This window comes from Macaca mulatta, chromosome 18 (genome assembly GCF_049350105.2).
Source record: "Macaca mulatta isolate MMU2019108-1 chromosome 18, T2T-MMU8v2.0, whole genome shotgun sequence".
Lineage (NCBI taxonomy): Eukaryota > Metazoa > Chordata > Mammalia > Primates > Cercopithecidae > Macaca > Macaca mulatta.
The window spans coordinates 56,317,117-56,336,647 of record NC_133423.1 but is presented as its reverse complement, the minus strand read 5'-3'; the positions used below and the strand labels follow the sequence as shown (position 1 = coordinate 56,336,647).

The window sequence follows — 19,531 nt, the reverse complement described above, 5'->3', positions numbered from 1 at the left end:
TCTTAAGGGGTGTTCATTGTACAAGTCTTTCAATTTTTCTGCATGCTGGGAGGTTTGGTTTTTTTTGGTAACAACATGTTGGGGAAAATGGCCTTGGAATATTTCATTCAAATTGGAGCCAAGCTAACACAAAGCTGTTGCTGCTAGTGGGAACAGCCCTGATGTCCATGTAACAAGCTGCTCTCCCCAACTCCCTCCCTCCTCCTTCTCCTTCCTCGGAGCCCACTTCTAGGATTAACAGGCAGGGAGGCAGAGAGCCCAGCTCAGGTAAGTTGGGCCACAGCAGAAGGAGGGCCAGGGCAGAGGTTTGGGCCTTGGCTCTGATGCTTGAACATAAACATACCTAGTCAGAAGTACATCAGTACAAAGTGGACCCTACAAAATGATAGGGCCAGAAAACAGGTATGTGGTTACCAGGGGCTGAGAATGGGGAGAGGAGTGACTACAGAGGGACCCAGATTCTTCAACAAATACATTACAAGAGGAAAAGGGAAAGGAAGCCTGGAGATTGAAAGATACTTGAGACATGTGAATCCAGTGCAATGTATGAACCTTGTTTGCATCCTGATCTGCACTAGCCAATCAGTCTTGTAAAAATACACTTAAGGGACAAAGCAAATTTGAACTCTGCCTGGATATTTGATGATTTTAAGGAAACAACATTTAAATATATGACAGTGGGGCTGTGGTTATGATTGTTTTTTTTTTGTCTCTAGAGACTGGGTTTTGAAGTGTTGCCTAAGCTGGTCTTGAACTCCCGGGCTCAAGCAGTCCTCCCACCTCAGCCTTGGTTTCTTTAAAAAAAAAAAAAAAAGTTCTTTTGAATCATACGTGCAGTATTTATGGATGAAATGAATTTATGTCTTAGGTTGTTTCATAATGATTGTGTGTGTGGCAAGGATTAGGTGGGTTTTAGATGTGTGGATTATTAGTGAAGCTGGGCAGTGGTGGGGTGGTCATACTATTCTAATTTTTTTTTTTTTTTTGAGACGGAGTCTCACTCTGTAGCCCAGGCTGGAGTGCAGTGGCCGGATCTCAGCTCACTGCAAGCTCCGCCTCCCGGGTTCACGCCATTCTCCGGCCTCAGCCTCCCAAGTAGCTGGGACTACAGGCGCCCGCCACCTCGCCCGGCTAGTTTTTTGTATTTCTTAGTAGAGACGGGGTTTCACCGTGTTAGCCAGGATGGTCTCGATCTCCTGACCTCGTGATCCACCCGTCTCGGCCTCCCAAAGTGCTGGGATTACAGGCTTGAGCCACCGTGCCCGGCCTAATTTTTTAATATATTTAAAATATCCTTGTAAGAATTGTTAAATGAAAAGGCAGGGCACGGTGGCTCACGCCTGTAATCCCAGTACTTTGGGAGTCCGAGGCGGGGGGATAACGGGGTCAGGAGATCGAGACCATCCTGGCTAACACGGTGAAAACCTGTCTCTACTAAAAATACAAAAAAATTAGCTGGGCATGGTGGAGGGCACCTATAGTCCCAGCTACTGGGGAGGCTGAGGCAGGAGAATGGCGTGAACCTGTGAGGCGGAGCTTGCAGTGAGCCGAGATCGCGCCACTGCACTCCAGCTGGGTGAAAGAGCGAGGCCGTCTCCAAAAAAAAAAAAAAAGAATTGTTAAATGGAAAAAAGAATGAGCATATCCATAAGTTAAATACAAGAAGTGTTACATTGTGAGGAATTCTTCCCCTCCTAGCATGTAGTGGATGGTCCAGTAGTAAGGCTCTGCCACGCTTAAATAAGAGACTGGCACTCCAAGGACAATGAGGCTGAGGCCAGAAGAGAGACAGAATGTGGGATGGCTGCATGTGGTTGGTGGATAGAGGACTCTGAGCCCCACACTCTGGTGGACTCAGAGATCTGGCACCTGGGCTGGGCGTGGTGGCTCACACCTGTAATTCCAGCAATTTGAGAGGCTGAGGCAGGTAGATCATTTCAGGTCAGGAGTTCGAGACCAGCTTGGCCAACATGGTGAAACCCCATCTCTACTAAAAATACAAAAAAAAAAAAAAAGCCAGGTGTGGTGGTGGGCACCTATAATCCCAGATGTTCCAGAGGCTGAGGCAGGAGAACCACTTGAACCCAGGAGGAGGAGGAGGTTGCAGTGGGCCAAGATTGAGCCACTGCACTCCAGCCTGGGCAACAGAGTGAGACTCCATCTCAAAAAAAAAAGTATCTGGGACCCAGAACCAAGTGAAACACCAGAGTGAAGGAGAGAGGCCATGCTTTGTCCGAGAAGCTCCCCCTGGGGTGGAAGGCACAGCTCCACAAAGACTGCTCTTGCGGGGCCTCCCCTGCAGCCAGGTGCCTGCTGACTGTCCCCAAACTGCCCGCCAACAGAGGCATGCAAAGGGAGCCTCTTCCTGCTCAGTGGAATAAGCAAATTATGTCACCTTTCACTCCAGACTCTCACTTCTGCCCCTGCTACCCTTAGTCTTTGGCTTTTGCTGACATTTTCCCCTACATCTTTTCTCCTGACCAAGTTCTAGATATTTCATAGGGAAGTCTAGGTAAGGGTTGGAACCTCAATGAGTCGAGCAACAGAAACCCAGCTCACACTGGCTATCACTGTGGACAAGCTGTTCCCCTCATTTCTAAAAGTGGAGATAAGATTAGTGTATGAGTCTGGCTGCCATTCAACTGTGTGTGAAAAACATTGTAAAATTTTCTTTCTGGTTTACACAAGTTAAAAGTTTATTTCTCTCATATGAAAGGAGTCAAGGCAGACAGACCAGGATGGGCAGGGAGATGTCTACAGGATCAAGGACCCAGGCTCTTAGTTCGCTGTCTGACGTCCTCAGTATGAGGCTTTCACCTTCCAGGATGGCTGCTTGGCCGCCTGCCATGATCTTTGCATTCCAGCCAGTAAAGAGGAGGAAGGCATGAAGAAAGGCCTGCCCGTGACTTTAAAAACATTTCTTGGAAGTCCCATATGATTTTACTTAGTCTCCTCAGGCAGAATTTAGTGTTGTGGTCATACCTAGCTTCAGGAGAAGCTAGGAAATTAAATCTTTATTGCAGATGCCCGTGTGTTCAGCAGAGAACTGGGGTGCTTCATTCTGGCAGAAAGGTAGAACAGCAGTAACCAGTTTGTAGGATTGTCCTGGGAATTAAATGAGCCAATGTATGAAAAACACTAGTTTGGTGCCTGGGATATAAATAAGACAGCAGTGGTTTGTATCTGCTACTATTATGATTAAATAAAGCTCAGCTCATGTCACCTCCATAGAGCCTTTAGTAAACCCCTCAGGTATTCTTTTTTTTCTCTCTCTGAATTCCGTAGTATTTTATTCCAATTTCCTTTTATGGCACTTGTCACCTTCTATCTTCTATCTTTGTGTATGTTTTATGCTGTGTCAGGTAGATGCCTTCTTTTGTAAGGAAGTTCATCTCAAACACAAAGGAATTACTGGCTCATATGACTGAAAAAAGTTCAGTGGTGGGATAGGCTTCAGGTGCAGTCTGATATGGGCCCTGCCTTCCTTTCTCTAGTTTGCTCAGCTCTGCCCTTTCCATGGTAGCTTTCTCCTTTTGTTATTATTTGAAACTGAGTTTTGCTCTTATTGCCCGGGCTGGAGTGCAGTGTCCTGATCTCAGCTCACTGCAACCTCCACCTCCTGGGTTCAAGTGATTCTCCTGCCTCAGCCTCCTGAGTAGCTGGGATTACAGGCACATGCCACCATGCCTAGCTAATTTTTGTATTTTTAGTAGAGACGAGGTTTCACCACGTTGGCCAGGCTGGTCCTGAACTCCTGACCTCAGGTGATCCACCCGCCTCAGCCTGCCAAAGTGCTGGGATTACAGGCGTGAGCCACTGGGCCTGGCCCGTTATTATTTTTAATAGAGACAGGGCCTCACTATGTTGCCCAGGCTGATCTTGAACTCCTGGACTCAAGCCATCCTTCTGTCTTGGCCTCCCAAAATGCTGGGATTATAGGGGTAAGCCACCATGCCTGGCCACATGGCAGCTTACTCCTGAGGCTATTCCTCATTGCCGTAAGAGGAATGCAAACAGCCCCTACGTTACTTTTTTCCTTGTTAATATCAAAGGAAATAACTCTTAGCATTAAGTCTCTAACTTTACTCTGACTGGACCATTCCTCAACTAATCACAGTGGGCAGGGGAAAGCCACACATTGAGTGACTTGTGCTTGCCCATCTGATGTAATGAGCTGTGAGATCACCTATGCTGGCCTAGAGGCAGAGTAGGTCCCAATGAGATCACATGGCTGCTCTAATGTGGGGTGGTTTTCCAAAGCAAAATCAGAGGGGCCAATGGATACAGGATGGGCAAGCAATGTGAGCCCCCTGTACAAGCCTGCTAAAGCCTAAACACCTGGCCATCAGATGGTTTTCCTGTTGTCCACAGTATCTGGCAGTGTATTGTCACATATTTGCTGAATTCAGGGATGAATGACAACATTGACAACATTGACAACATTGATGGCTGGTGGAGAAACCATTCTCAAATGTAATCTGCCAGTCAGTAAATAGAGTATCTGAGATTCCTGTCTTGGTGGTATAAAGGGGTAGGGGGCGAAGAGTAGGAAGGAGGTGCTAGCACAGAAGGGACCAAGAAGGGGCTGGCCTGGCCCAGTGGATCTGCTCATGAATGAACATGGGAGAAGCCAAGCCCCTGGGAAGACAGTGCCAGGAAGACTGCTGCTCTGGGCCTTCCACCCTCTCAGTCCTGTGGTCAGCCTAGTACTGGTGGGTTTGGTTGTTTCAAACATTAGATATAATGGAGCCTTGTTCCCAATCATGTCATGATGTTGAACTGCCCTTTTAGTTTCTATTCACAGGAAAGGTCTTGTGTCAGTCTAGGGGAGGGAACTTCCTGGGGTTTCTGACCTTTCTTTCCACTGCTTTCAGTTTCTGCTGGGGCACTCTGCCAGTCTTTGGAGAGAAACTTGCTCCAATGCTGTGTCTGTCTCACTGCTTCCTGTGCCAGCCCACTTCTGATTTCCTAGGTACCAGGATATCCAGGTTTGTGAGCTCTCATTGTTGGAAAAGTGTGCATTGCACTCTAGTAGGACACACTTAAGTTAATTTCATTATCCAAACCAAATTCAGCCTTCTTGGACATACGTATTCCTATCCTGATAAATTTGGTGGGAAATTTGATCCCTCAAAATTGCAGCCCCCAACTGTAGGTTGGTGCGAAAGTAATTGCGGCTCTTGCCATTTTGATGCAAAAGGTGCAGTTACTTTCGCACCAACCTAATATCTTCCAGACTAGGAGGCCAAGGTTTTCAGGGGGGTTGCCAGTGGGAAAACTTCTACCCTTACTCACCATTTAGGACTTGACCATTATAGTGGAGCTGCCATCCCCGCCTGGTAATAATAGAGCTGTTCCTGCTTAGACCACTGCATATACCGCCTACCCAACAAGTTTAACAGTCTCTCCTAATTGTTTAAGTTTAACCCTTGTCCTAATTGGCCTTATGGCCTTAGATATTGCCAAGGTGCTCTCTTCTGCACTTCTCTGAGCCTTCCCACCTGTGGCATGAGACAGAGACCCTTTAAATGCCACTGTCCCCAGGGCTCTGTCCTCTTTCCCTAAACACTTGAGAGCTCCTGAGATGACCTGTGCACAAGCCCCTGACATGACTCAAGTCTCCAACCCCAGACACTCTATCCCTTTTGAGCCCTGAATCTCCACTGAGATGTCCTGAACCGAGTTCCATATTGTCTCCCTGTGCCTGAGACTCCCTGTGTCCACTCAGTATCCCAGTCTGACAGCATCAAGTCACCTTGGGCCAGTCTTCAGTCCCATTAGTCCCTGAATTTCATCACTTCTGCATGATCTGGGCCTCAGACCAGGCCCTCACTGCTCTTCACCAGGACTTTTGCCCAGCCTCTGACAGCAGTGCTCCCTGCAACCTCCCCACTCCCACCTCCTCCACTGCTGCCTGGGGTCTAAGCACACCCCTGATCCAGCCACTCTCAGGAGGAGACTCTAGAGTGTTCCTGTCCCTTCTGGACCAAGGTCAGCTTTCTTCTCTGTACCAGAAAGTCTGACCCCTCTTACTTCTCTCACTCCCCTTTGCACTTATCCCCACAGAGAGGCAGTCTGTGCTCCAGCTTCATTAAAATTCCTGCATCTGGAATTTTCTAAGCCTTTTTGCACTTCTAGACCTTTAAGTATGGAATGCTGCTCTCCCTCCCCCACCTCCTCCTCCAGGACCCTCTGGGCAGGTCTCCTAGCAGCCCCAGGTCTGGGAGGCTCTTTACCCCAAGCCTGGACCTTTGTGGGAAGGACTCTTCTCCAGCACTCTGCAGCCTTGGAGGGGTGACCTGACTATGAATCTATCTCCTTCCCCGTCCCAGGGGCCTCTCAGGCACAGAGCCTGCCTTGCTGACTGTTGTCTTCCTAGTGCCTACCATGTTTGCAGCAGGGCGCAGCTGCCCACTGAACACTGAATGAATGCCCCTGCCAAAAGCGCTAGTAATTTTCAAGTGAATCTTCTAGTGTTTCAAGCCAGGACAGTTGCAAGAAGTTATAGCTGGTTTCCCTGCTCCCATTTCTCACAGGCTTATCCAATCTGGTCATGGCCTTTGGATAGTTCTACCTAAATCACCCACAGGGCACTTTCTAGCTTCAAAGCCTGCCTTTCGTCGTTTTTTCATCGCCAACTCCGAGCCTAACTCTGACATTCATTCATCTTCTGCTGAGCAAGTGAGTGAGTGAATGAAAGAATGAATGAATGAATGGAAGAATACATGAATGAATGCTTTGTATGTAGTAGAGAATTCTTGCACATGGAGCCCATTCATTGCTAGGAGACATTGGGGGTGGGAGTTGTTAACCTGGGAGCAAGGGGATTTGGGGAAACATCATCAGGAGGTAAGGAATTAGGCTCAGTGAGCGGCACCAGGGACTAAGATTCACACAGGGGGAGAGATTTAAAGTACAAAATTGAGGGCATCTCACCTGTCTGCCCAACTGACTCATAGACACATAATTTTTCAAGTTCTTAGGTGAGAAAGGGCTGTAAGTGGGAGTTGAAAGAGCTGTTTTCCTACCTAGCTGTAAACTTTAGGTGCAGAAGCTGGCCTCCTGGGACCTCAGCATGGACCAGCTCAGTTTGCTTGGAAGCCCCAAGGCCATCAGCTGGACCAGGTGAGAGGTGGCCATGGCAGCCTGTAGCACAGGGCCCAGGAGATCACTCCTCTTCCCAGGTCAGACATTCCTTGGTGGGGATAGAGGTTCTGCTTAAGGCAGGGTGACAGCAAGCAATCTGACTTCTGATAGTCTCTTTCTGGTAGGAGCGGCCCAGGGAATCCTGATGAAATGCACCTAAGGGTGCCAATTAGAGGCCAAGACTCCCAGTGTTTCTCATATCCTATTCCTCCCCTCTTCTTGACCGGCTCACTGCTATGGCCCACTTCAAAGGCTTCCTCCTTTGGGTTACCTTCCCTGGATATCTTGCTAGGAAGTAGCCACTTCCTCTCTTGGAAACCTGTACCTGCATCCTGAACCAGTGCTGCCTGGGCATTCAGCCCACATTGCCTTGTGGCTAGTGTAGGTTCATCTTCCTACTCAGCTGTAGGCACTATCTTCACATCCACCCTCCCAAGCACACAGTGCCCTGGATGGACATAGCCAACTGCTTTAAAGTATTTCTTGATTAACGGTAACTCAGTGATTTTTAATAACCTTCAGGAGTTCTGCACTGACTTGGCTTTTTCCAGTCCATTACTGGGCAAGCTTGTCTGAAGCAGCACCCCCGTGGACCGGTGGTTGGTTAGTCGGCCGCAGAACTCCTTGAAGAGAGGTCCTCCTTGCATTCCCAGGGAAACGACCTAGGCCCCTCCTCCTCAGAGTGCCATTCATGAATGAGGCATCAGCATCACCTGGGCTACTTAGAAACACAGAACCTCAAACTTAAAGAGTCAGAACCTGCCTTTGAATAGGCTCTCTAGGGGATTCATGCAAATGAATGCCTGGAAACCCTGGCCTAGGGAAGACTCTCACTGGGAAGCAGGGCTTTAAAAGGAGGGGCGAGGAGTGACACACTGAACAGCTGCTGGGAGGATCAACCCCACCCCTCTCTCAACTTAGATGGGGAAACTGAGGCCCTGGAAACCACAGAGGCTCACACCAGAGAGTTAGCAAAACACACTTCCCTGCCTGGGCTCTGGAGGCTGACTTCCCAGCTGCTAGCTTATCTTCTAGCTGTGTGCCCTTATGCAAGTTATTCTGCCTCTCTCTGCCTCAACTTCCCCATCTGTAAGAGCAACCTCCTAGATCTGCATATTTGATTATTGAACGACCAGGACAGGTAAGAGTGTACACAGTGCAGTGCCTGGCACACAGTGAGGCCCTGTATGTAGCTCTTGTTATTAGCGCTGCCCAAAGCCACATTCGCAGAAGACAGTCCAGCATCTAAAGTGCTTGCTTGAAGCATGGCCGGAAGGCAAGCAGATGGTGGGGTAGGCAGTGATGTCAATGAGCAAAAGCCTGCATCCATCCATCAGTACATTCACTCCTCCTCGAACAACTATGCGTGTTTGTCAAGTAAGGTCCTGACCGTTCAGCAGTGGGGGAGAGAGCTGGGGTGGTCAGTGGGCAGAGGCCGCTGAGGAATACGGGTACCTGGGCATGGACTCCAGCGCTGCAGTCCACAGACCCCGGGTCTCCGGCCAGGGGAAAATGAGCTCTTAGTGACGGGCCTTTCTCTGGCCTGGTATCAGGGGCCTGGGCCAGAGAGCCAGGGCTGTGTGCTGCCTTCCCATGGCTCTCATGCTGGGCACCAGTACGCATCATGCTTCAGCAAGGATCCTAGGGCATCTGCAGCCCATACCCTGGGTGACAGCTGGCCTGGATGCAGCACAGGTTGAGCTCTTGGGGCATACGCCTTCTTCCCACCTCGTCCCCACGCTGTATGCTTCCAGGGCCTGTGGCCGCCTGTACCTGATCGCCCGCCTTGGGTTCTCCACGGAGCCTGCCTCTGAGTTATTTCCCGTGAGCCCCCAGCACCTGCCTCCCATCTGCAGCGGGTTCCGCACTGTCCACCACCCATGACATTCGACTCCCCACGAGGCACTTCGCCTGGGCGTGCAGTACCTGTTTTGCTTCCACCCCATTCCCAGCAGCGGGTTCCGCACCTGGGATCACACGTGAGATTCCCCCCACCCCACAACCGCATGCCTGGGCTTTACGTCTGCAACTGCCGCCCCATCCCTGCATCCCGCTCCGCACTTCCCGCGCATAAGGTTTGGCCAGGCCCTCCCAGTTGAAGCACCTGTTGTCCAAGACAGAGCCGCTGTGTCTCCGGTGCTCTGGGTGCAGGCCCGAGTAGGGATGGGAGGAGGTGCTCTTATTCCACTCCCTGTCCGGGACAGGGGCGGCTTTTCCTAGGGCACTCTTGCCTCAGTAGAGAGGGCCCGGCTACACCCACGTGCGGGAAGTGCGGGGCGGGATGCAGGGGTGGGGAGGCAGGGAGGAGGGCCCAGTGCGCGGTTGGGAGGTTGGGAGGGAGGGGAAGCTCAGCTCACGTGGAGTTGCTGTGCCGGCTCCAGGGAAAGCCCCCGAGCCTCCCGGTTCCGACGGTGTGCAGCCACTGAGAATTCATTAGCTTCGTGGATCCCTGATCTTTTCCCTTTTCTAACCTTTGCTCAGCCGCATTCTCACAAACTGCAAGCACGCGCCCCGCTGGGTAGCAGCAACCCGAGAACGCCCCCTCCCCCCGCCCCCGCAAGACGCCGGTACCTGCTTGAGAGGGTGAGGGTCCCGGGACCCCTGCGAGGAGGAGGGTCGCTGGGTTCCAGGATGCCAAGCAGGAAAGATCACCTCGTTGCTTCTTCCACCAGCCTCTCCGCAGAACATAGCTAAAGTTGAACTTAGCATTCCAAGGGTCTGGAAACATCTTCGTGGGACCCATCGAGAGGTTGCTTAAAGACTGGCACCCGCTCACGTGGCCAGGTGGGAAAAGGGCGGGCCAGAAGTGAAAGTCCGGCCGGGGCGCCACACCTAGGCCGTGGATTCCGAGAGGCTGCAGGCTGGCGGCCCGGGAGGCGCGGCAGGGGCGGAGTCGCCGGGGGCAGGCTTCGCGCACTTCCCGGGCCGGGTCAGCCTGGATGGACGAACCCGAGCCATGGCCGGCGCCGTGGCGGAGTCGGGGCGGGAGCTGCCGGCCTTCGCGGGGTCCCGGGACACGAGCGCACCGCGGCTAGCCTACGGCTACGGCTACGGCCCAGGCAGCCTGCGCGAGCTGCGGGCGCGCGAGTTCGGCCGCCTGGCAGGTGAGGCGGGAGGGAGGGCAGGCGTGGGGACACGAGGTTTCTGAAACCGACGTGGACGGCTCTTTTGCTGCTAGTGAGAGCGGCGCTACCTAATTTGTCAAGTAAGGTCCTGGCCATTCAGCAGTGAGGGAGGGAGCTGGGGTGGTCAGTGCGCAGAGGCCACTGGGGCATTTTGAATAAATTGGGGCGCATTTTGAATCAAAACTCCAGGAGCGACGTGTCCACGCGTCCGCTTCGTAGATATGGCTCCCTGAGGTCCCACCTGCAGCCCCAAGGCTTCTTGCTACTCTTACTCTTCAGACTTTCCAGTGGGCAGGACTGACCCAGCCCTCTTCCCCTTTTCCCGCCCTCCGCGAGAGGGCTTAGGATGGTCCTTGCCCTCTCTTGTGGGAGACCCCTCACTCTAAAGGGCCTGCTGGGGCCGGGGTTGCAAAAGACAGCATGTCCAGCGGCCGTGACCCTTCGGATGTCCGCCCGGGGTAGGAGCGGTGCGTGGGCCGCCAGCGCCCGGGCTGGGACAGCACCCCTGCCGGCGCGCCAGGTTGGCACCCAGAGGCCAAGGCCTTCTGGTAGGGGCCTCCCAAGGCTGCACTCTGCAGACTCCTCTGGGTTAGCCCGTATTCAGCTTTCATTTTCGAAACCTCATTTTCCTCACTCTTGCAGCGTCAGAACAATCCCTCTGAGCTCCAGTTGGCTGGAGGACTAGAAGAATTAGCAAACAGTGCGATTTCACCTTTAAGAACAGGGAGCGCCTGTGAATTAGATAAGAAGACCAAGATCACATCCTGCCTTTCCTCAGAGCGGAACAGGCTGATGAAATTGCAAATCAAGCTCCATCTGGCCTTGGCCCACCCGGCCCTCAGCTGCCCGGGCCCAAGTTAGTGACTCATCCCTGTGACAGGGACTTTGGGTGCAGGGCTTCATCAAGCCCCAGAGCCGCCTACTGGACGGTCAGGGAGGGTCTGCAGGTGAAGTGGGCACCTCGTGGCACAGGGCACCGGGGTTTGAGTGCATCTGCTCTGTCGCAATGAACAACTGGTAACTACTCCCCTTTTCCGGGCAGAACAGCAACCATGACTTAGGTTTCACTACTTGGGTAGCTGATTTCAGCGCTCCGGGTCACTTCCTAGTGCTGTGGAGGGTAACTGTGTTTTCCCTTTGGGGACTGTGAGAACTGTGGCCTCCTCCTGTGTGTCTCCTCTGGCTTCCTAAGTAGGGAGAGTCAGGAGGGAGACAGGGGTGCCTTCTGCCAGCCTCTGTCTATTCACTCCTCATCCTTCCCTGTCCCAGGGTCACCTGCTGGAGACAGCTCCTCACCCTTCTTTTGTATTCTGTCTCTCTCATCTGTTAATTATGGAAATTTCCTACCACTCAGAAATAGACAGAGACTATGAATGCCCACAGGTGCTGGGGAGGGAGGCTCTCCATTCTTTGAAGCAGCTCTTAAAGGCTACCTGAGTAATTATGTCAGCACCACACCTCCTTAATCCCCTAAATCTCCTCCAGCTGTGATCTCTCACGCCTACTATTGGCCAACCTCTCCCCTCAATGCTACCCTGGGAAAGTAGAGCTATATTCTTGTCCCCTCCTGGTTTCACTCCTGTTCCTCAAAGAACAGTACATTCCCCCTCAAATGCAAAATTGGGATGTGTCAGCCAGACTGGCCCTCAGAACTCCTTTACCGCTTACTGTATTTCTGGTAGTGTTGTGGGCATCTTTTATTTAATGCAAGTTCCCCGTGTTTCCTCTACATTATGGTTAAAGTGGACATTTGTGCACTAACCTGATGCCCCTCCCACTGCTGGGAGTCTTGGAACATGTCCACTTGTTTTTCTCCTAGAAACAAGCCAGAGAGAGGGCAGGAAAAACCAACCAAAATAATATAATCTCTTCCTCGCTCGCTCCTCTCCCCTCATGAAGTTTTTCTGCCAGTTTGAGAATTCTCTGGTTAAGTAGTAGCTCAGAATAATTAAATGCTTAAGCTTTAAGGGCTGAAATGTGTTACCTAGTGATTTGGATGGGAACTTCCTTGCCTTTGTGAAGGGAGCATATTGAATACACAGATGTGTGTCAAGGGTCTCTGGAAGCCTTCGTGCTGAATGATGACTACTCATCATGCTGGAATGAGAACTGGACAAGGATGACCTAGAGCTGACTCTGGAATTCTCTTTCCTGAAGAAGATCTGATGCCATTTAACTTTGGTGTCATTCACCTGTTTCTAATAGCAGCTACACCTGTGTCCCGAGCATTGGACTAGGTACTGCCATATACCAGCTCATTTAACCTTTGTCCCATCTGCAGATGAAGGAACAGGGGCCCAGAGTGGCTAGTGGTGGAGCCAGAATTCAAGTCTGGGTTGATTGACTTGGATTAATCCCTATGCTGCCTGACTTTCTCCTAACATCACATGTATGACTGATCTAACACAACTTTCGCACCCTTTTGTTTTTCCTGCAAAATTAACCGTTGGACCAAAAGCCAAAGCAGCTTTTTCTCCAATAGCTACTTGGGCCTGCAGAAGACTGTGGCACAGTGTGAGACGCTCCCCAGCAGCTTCCAGGTCTCACCTGTGGCCTTGATGCCTAGGTGAACAAAAGCCTTTCTTCTGGTTTGGTAGCTTTGTATTTCTGAATCTTTAGTAAAAGATTCAGAACATTGTTTTAAAAGTATCTTTTTGGACTAGGTCATACATTTGATATGGTTTCGCTCTGTGTCCCCACCTAAATCTCATGTCTAATTGTAGTTCCCAGTGTTGGGCAAGGGACCTGGTAGGAGGTGATTGGATCAAGGGGTTGGATTTCCCCCTTGCAGTTCTCATGAGAGTGAATTCTTACAAGATCAGGTTGTTTAAAGTGTGTAGCACAAACTGGGTATGGTGGCTCAAGCCTGTAATCCTAGCACTTGGGAGGCTGAGGTGGGCCGATCACTTGAGCCCAGGAGTTCAAGAACAGCCTGGGCAACATGGTGAAACCCCGTCTCTACAAAACATACAAAAATTAGGCAGGCTCATGCCTAAAGTCCCAGCTACTGAGGAGGCTGAGGTGGAAGAATTGCTTGAACCTGGGAAGTCAAAGCTGCAGTGAGCTGAGATTGCGCCACTGCACTTCAGCCTGGGCAACACAGTAAAATACTGTCTCAAAACAAACAAACAAACAAACAAACAAACTTTCTTTAGCCAGGTGCAGTGGCTCATAACTGTAATCCCAGCACTTTGGGAGGCCAGCCTGGCCAACATGGCAAAACTCCATCTCTACTAAAAGTATAAAAAATTAGCCCAGTATGGTGGCACATGCCTATAATCCCAGCTATTTGGGAGGCTGAACCCAGGAGGTGGAGGTTTCAGTGAGCCGAGATTGAGCCCCTGCACTCTAGCCTGGGTGACAGAGCAAGACCCTCTCTCTCTCAAAAAAAAAAAAAAGAAAAAAAAAGTGTGTAGCACCTCCCCCTTCACAAGTGCTTTCTCTCCCCCACCCTTTCTCTCCCCCACCCTTTCTCTCTCTCTCTCTCTCTCTCTCTCTCTCTCTCTCTCCCCCTCCCCCTCCCTCTCCCCCTCCCTCCCTCCCTCCCTCCCATCACCATATTAAGATGTGCTTGCTTTGCCTTCCATCAAGATTGTAAAGTTTCCTGAGACGTCCCTAGCCATGCCTCCTATATAGCCTGTGCAACTGTGAGTCAATTAAACCTCTTTTCTTTATAAACTACCCAGTCTCAGGTAGTTCTTTATAGCAATGTGAGAATGGACTGATACAACATTTAATGGTATCAGATTCAAAAGTTGCCAAAGGAAGGTGAAGAATCACCAGGGAGCCTCCCTCTCACTCCAGCTGCAGCCACTGTGGCCACCTCAGAGTCAACTGCTGTCACTCATGTCTTATGTATCTTTCCAGTGGTTGTCTATATTTATGTGTGCATGTGCGCACTTTTTGAGACAGGGACTTGCTCTGTCACCCAGGCTGGAATGCAGTGGCATGATTATAGCTCACTGCCACCTTGACCTCTTGGTCTTAAGCTATCCTCTTGCCTCAGCCTCCCAAGTAGCTGGGACTACAGGTGTGTACCACCATGCCTGGATATATATTTCTATAGAGAAGAGGTCTCACTATGTTGCTTATTCTGGTCTCAAATTCCTGGCCTCGAGCAATCCTCCTACCTCGGCCTCCCAAAATCCTGGGATTATAGATGTGAGTCACTGTATCAAGCCCTTACACTTTTTTTTTTAAAAAACCAAAAGTGAGCCGTATGTCTCAACACCTGACATAGTTTGTGTTTAAGGTCTTCCTCTGCCATTATCATACTAGCTTCTATTTTGTTCATTGCTATGTCCCCAGCACTTAGAACAATGCCTGGCACATAGTAGGTGCTCAATAAATATTTATTGAGTGCAAACACAATAAACTAGGAATGAAAGGAAAATTAACCAACTGATAAAGGTCATCTTCAAAACCCCCACAGCTAACATCATACTTTGTGGTGAAAGACTGAAAACTTCCATCCTGAGTTTGAAACAAGACAAAGGTGCCTGTTCTCACCACTTCCATTCAGCATTGTACTGGAGGCTTTAGCCAGGGCAATTAGGCAATAAAACAAAATAGAAGGGTTCCGCATTGGAAAGAAGTAAAACTATCTCTACTTGCCAATAATGTAATTTTGTATATAAAAAATTTCAAGGAATCCACACACAAAACTATTGGAATCTAAAAACAAATTTAGCCAAGCGGTAGGATATAAGATCAATATGCAAACATCAGTTCAATTTCTATACATTGGCAATAAATACTATGAAAATGAAATTAGAAAAATAGTTCCTAAGGCATCAAAAATAATAAAATACACAAAAAATTTATCAAAAGAAGTATGACATACACTGAAAATTGTAAAACATCATTGAAAGAAATTAAAGAAGACCTAAATAAATGGGAAGATATCCTGTATTGATGGGTTGGAAGACTTAATATTGTTAACATGGCAATAATCCCCAAATTGATATATAGATTCAATGAAATTCCTATCAAAATCCCAGCTGCCTTTTTGCAGAAGTTGACAAGCTGATTTTAAAATTTATATAGAAATGCAAGTGACTCAGAATAGCCAAAGCAATCATTTTATTTTATTTTATTTTTTGAGTCAGGGTCTCTGTCATAAAGACTGGAGTGCAGTGGTGCAATCTCAGCTCATTGCAATCTCCGCCTCCCAGGCTCAAGTGATTCTCCTGCCTCAGCCTCCCAAGTAGCTGGGATTACAGGCGCACATCGTTACTGCCTGGCTAATTTTTGTATTTGTAGTAGAGATGGGGTTTCACCCTGTTGGCCAGGCTGGTCTTGAACTCCTGACCTCAAATGATCCACTCGGCTTCCCAAAGTGCTGAGATTACAGGTGTGTGCCACCGCACCTGACCTCAAAGCAATCTTGAAGATCAAAGTTGGAGGAATCACACTTTCCAGTTTCAAAACTTGCTGCAAAGTTACAGAATAAAGACAGTGTAATATTGGCATAAGTATACACATATAGACCAATGAAACAGAATTTTAATTCAATAAACCCATATGTCTATGGCCAATTGATTTTCAACAGATTCCAAGACTATTCAATGAGGCAAATAATAACTTCTTCAATGAGTGATATTGGGACAACTGGATATTGACATGCAAAAGAATGAACTTGGACCCCTACCTCATACTGCATTCAAAAATTAACTCAGTGGATCAAAGACCTAAATATGAAACAGCTAAAAGTATAATATTCTTAGAGTAATACATAAGCATAAATCACTAGGACCTTGTTGGATTAGACAATAATTTATGACACCAAAAATGCAACAACAAAAATAGACAAATTGTATTTTATCAAAGTTAAAAAGAACTTGTATGTTTTAATGAACACCATTAAGAAAGTGAAAGGACAACCCACCAAATGAGAGAAAATACATCCACATAAAAACTTGTACACCAATATTCATAGCAGCAATCATTTATAATACACAAAACTGGAAACCCAAATATTCCTCAGTAAATGAATGGATACATAAAATGTGCTATATTCATACAATGGAAAACTATTCTGCCATTAAAGGAAGTTCTGATACATGCTGCAATGTGGATGTACCTTGAAAACATTATGCTAAGTGAAAGAAGTCAGACACTAAAGGCCATGTATTGTATGGTTCCTTTTACATGAAATGTTCAGAATAGGCAAATCTAGAGAAGCAGAAAGTAGATTAGTGGTTATCGAGGGCTGGGGTTGGAGGCACTGGGGAGTGATTGGTAATTATATGGGATTTCTTTTGGGGATGAATGAAAATATTCTAAAATTAATGGTATTTATGTAATTTTATGAATATGTTAAAACCACTGAATTGTATACTTTAAGTGGGTGAATTTTATGTTACATCTCAGTTAAGCTTTGATAAAACAACCCATGCTATACAAAACATTTGATAAGTGAATGAATGAATCTCTTCTTATTATATGTACTTAAAAGTGTATCTCAGAGTTTGTTTCATGTCAGTACTTATTAGATAGTGTACAATGTTTATTTTAAAAGCGCATCGATGGACATTTAAGTTGTTTCCAATCTTTTGCTATTGCAGGCAATAGTTCGTCGAATATCCTGATATTCAGGTCATTCCACAAAAGTGTGGGTATTTGTAAGATGAATTCCTGCAAGAGGAATTGCTAGGTCAAAGGGTGTGTACATTTTAAAGCGTGAACTGATGTTGCCAAATTGCTGAGCATAAAGAAGGTGTACCAGTGAGTTTGTTTCGCCGCAGCTCCATTCACACAGTGAGGGATCCAACCACTGATCTCTGCCAATCTGATCAGTAAACCACAGTATCTCGTTTTCATCTAAATTTGCATTTCTCTGTGAGAGAGGCTGGAAGGATCATTTGCATTCCTTGTATTCTTAGAAGCTCTCACAGCTGCATTAGGGTTGAAGGGTGCAGAGCAGTGTGGGAAAGTAGGATCAGGGCTCTCCCCTCAGGAATCCTCCCAGAACCTCCAGAACAGGTTGTGAGTCACAATGTGAAACAGCTTTGCCGTCATTCATCACCAATGTCTGCTGGGCACCTTCTTTGTGAGGGATGCTGTTCCAGGTTCACAAAAGAGTGAAGAGAGCTGATTAATCAGGAGGGCTCTCTCAGGGCTTGAAAGGTCCTTCAGCATTAGAAGCGCAGTCCTTCCACTGCTCATGCCTACACTTGGATTAAGAGGCACATATCAAGAGGCACCGGGCTCAAGTCAGTGGCCTGGTGTTACGTCGACACGCATTAGATGGCATCGGTTGGGCTTATACAAACCAGATTCAGGTAAAAGGACTGAAATACCCATGAAAAACAACCTGCAGGTTTATTTTTTCTTTCAGGAACTGTCTACCTTGACCATGCAGGTGCCACCTTGTTCTCCCAGAGCCAGCTCGAAAGCTTCACTAATGATCTCATGGAAAACACTTACGGTAATGAAAAATGCCTGAAACGGGTTTTAGTCAACTACATGCAGCTGATATACCTATGCATATTAAATGTTGGATTAATAGACCGGGACTGTTCTGACCACAAAAAGCTGAATAAGCCCCATGTAAGATAGGGGCCAGGCAAGCACCCTGGGGCATTCTGTACTGTAAACGTGTGGCCGGGATGGAGGGAGCTGGCTCAGGGACAGACACACAGGTTACTACCAGAAGAAGGGGCCAGTGTTAGGAAGGGCACAGAGATTCAAAGGTGCTGTGTTTGATGGTGGTGAGTGACCCTGTACAGTGCAGAGAGTAGGGCAGCAGGAGGGATGTTAATTCAGTCATTCACTCTATAAATGCTCATCGAGCCACTCTGATGTGTGCGGCACAGTGCTATAATGGGAACAAAATAAACAAATCCCTTTCTTCTTGGACACTGTGATCTAGTCCTGGAAGACAAGACCTTAAGTGAACTCCAAATAAATGTGATTACCAACTGTGTGAAGGACTATGGACAACAGGTGCCTAGTTCCAGGCCAGCCTGTATCTGTAGTGACAGTGGGGTTGGCTTGTGTATGTCAGGGAAAGTTTCCTTTGGAGTGGAGTGGATGAGGAGGATGAGCCAGAATTCACTCAGACAAGATGGGGAGAAGTGCGAGCAGGCAGGGTAACAGCCTGAGCCAAGATCCTGTAGTGGTTTCAGGAACCATTCCAGGAACATGGAGGGAGGAGAGTGGGAGAGGTCCGAATGGGGAGGGAGGGAGAAGAAGCCAGTGCAGGGCATTGTAGATGCTTGATCTTTGTTCTAGGAGCAATGGTATTGTCGTCAGTGGCATTTATTAGCAGCACAACATGATCCTCACATGCTTTGGAAAGGGAATTTGAAATCATAGTGGCAGTAACAATTGTAATATTTGTGATGAGAATAGCGATAAATAACATGTATCGGGTACTCGCTATGAGCTTTCTCTTTTCAGCCTCACAACAACCCAAGAAGCATAGGTTCTGGTATCACTCCTGTCTTATAGGTGAAGAAATGGGGCCCCAGAGAGGGCAAGTAACTAGTCTGAGGCTTCACAGGAAGGACTGGAGCTTGGGGGAGCTAGAAGCTGGGTTTCCAGGTAGTTTAGCTCCAGAGCCCAAGCCGTTAGCCTCCACCAGAGTGCCTTGATTCAGGATACTTCTGTTATGCCACATTAAGGGGTTTGTATCTTGGCTCTATGCAGCCAGCAGATATTTAAATCTGGGGAACAGTCTTCTGGGAAGGTGCCAAGAAGGGATTTATCTTGATTTGAATCTACAATTTGCAAAGGGACTTGTAATTCTCCTTCTTTGACCTTTGCAAGAGCCATAACCGTGGGAAAGCCTGAGAGATGGCAGAGATGAGATTGCAGGTGGTCCTAATGATGCAGAGCTAAAGCCAAGCAGAGGAAAGATAATTAGGATAATTACCAGGTCCCACAGGTTACTAGCAATGTGGAAACGGAACATGTGGTAGCTGCAGTGGCCACAAATCCAGTGCAATCTTTCGGTGTATTTTGAAGGAAAAAAATAAATCTAAAACAAAAGGGCAAAGTCTGTGTTAATGAGCACATGTAGCTCCTGAGAAATGCTGGTGCCTGGCCTGATAGGTCAGGCCCTACCAAGGCCTGTCTGGGGGCTGAGTTTGAGGGAGGTCATGATACTCTAGGACACACTTGGTGAGGACACCGGGAAGGCAGCAAAACTAGAAGTTAAAAGGAAGATTGAAATTGGGAGGAGGGCCTTCATCCTTGAGAGTGGGTGGCTAAGGGCAGCACAGTGGCCCCCTTCACATATTTGGAGGCTGGGATCA

At 48.4% G+C, this 19,531-nt stretch overlaps 1 protein-coding gene across 4 annotated transcripts in view; it reads left to right on the top strand.

The window, feature by feature from the left end:
* The first annotated feature begins 9,458 nt into the window (after window positions 1–9,458).
* Window positions 9,459–19,531, top strand: part of MOCOS (molybdenum cofactor sulfurase) — a 61,325-nt gene continuing 51,252 nt past the window's right edge. For 3 of the 4 annotated variants that reach the window (XR_013408165.1, XR_013408164.1, XM_015121844.3), the window contains exons 1-2: window positions 9,460–10,250; window positions 17,611–17,700. Coding sequence is in view for 2 of the 4 variants with exons in the window: in XM_015121844.3 (XP_014977330.3) it covers window positions 10,103–10,250; window positions 17,611–17,700 (238 nt within the window). In the remaining 2 variants the exon portion in view is untranslated. Of the gene's footprint in view, window positions 10,251–17,610; window positions 17,701–19,531 lie in introns of all 4 variants that reach the window. The other variant, XM_015121845.3, reaches the window with a different exon arrangement.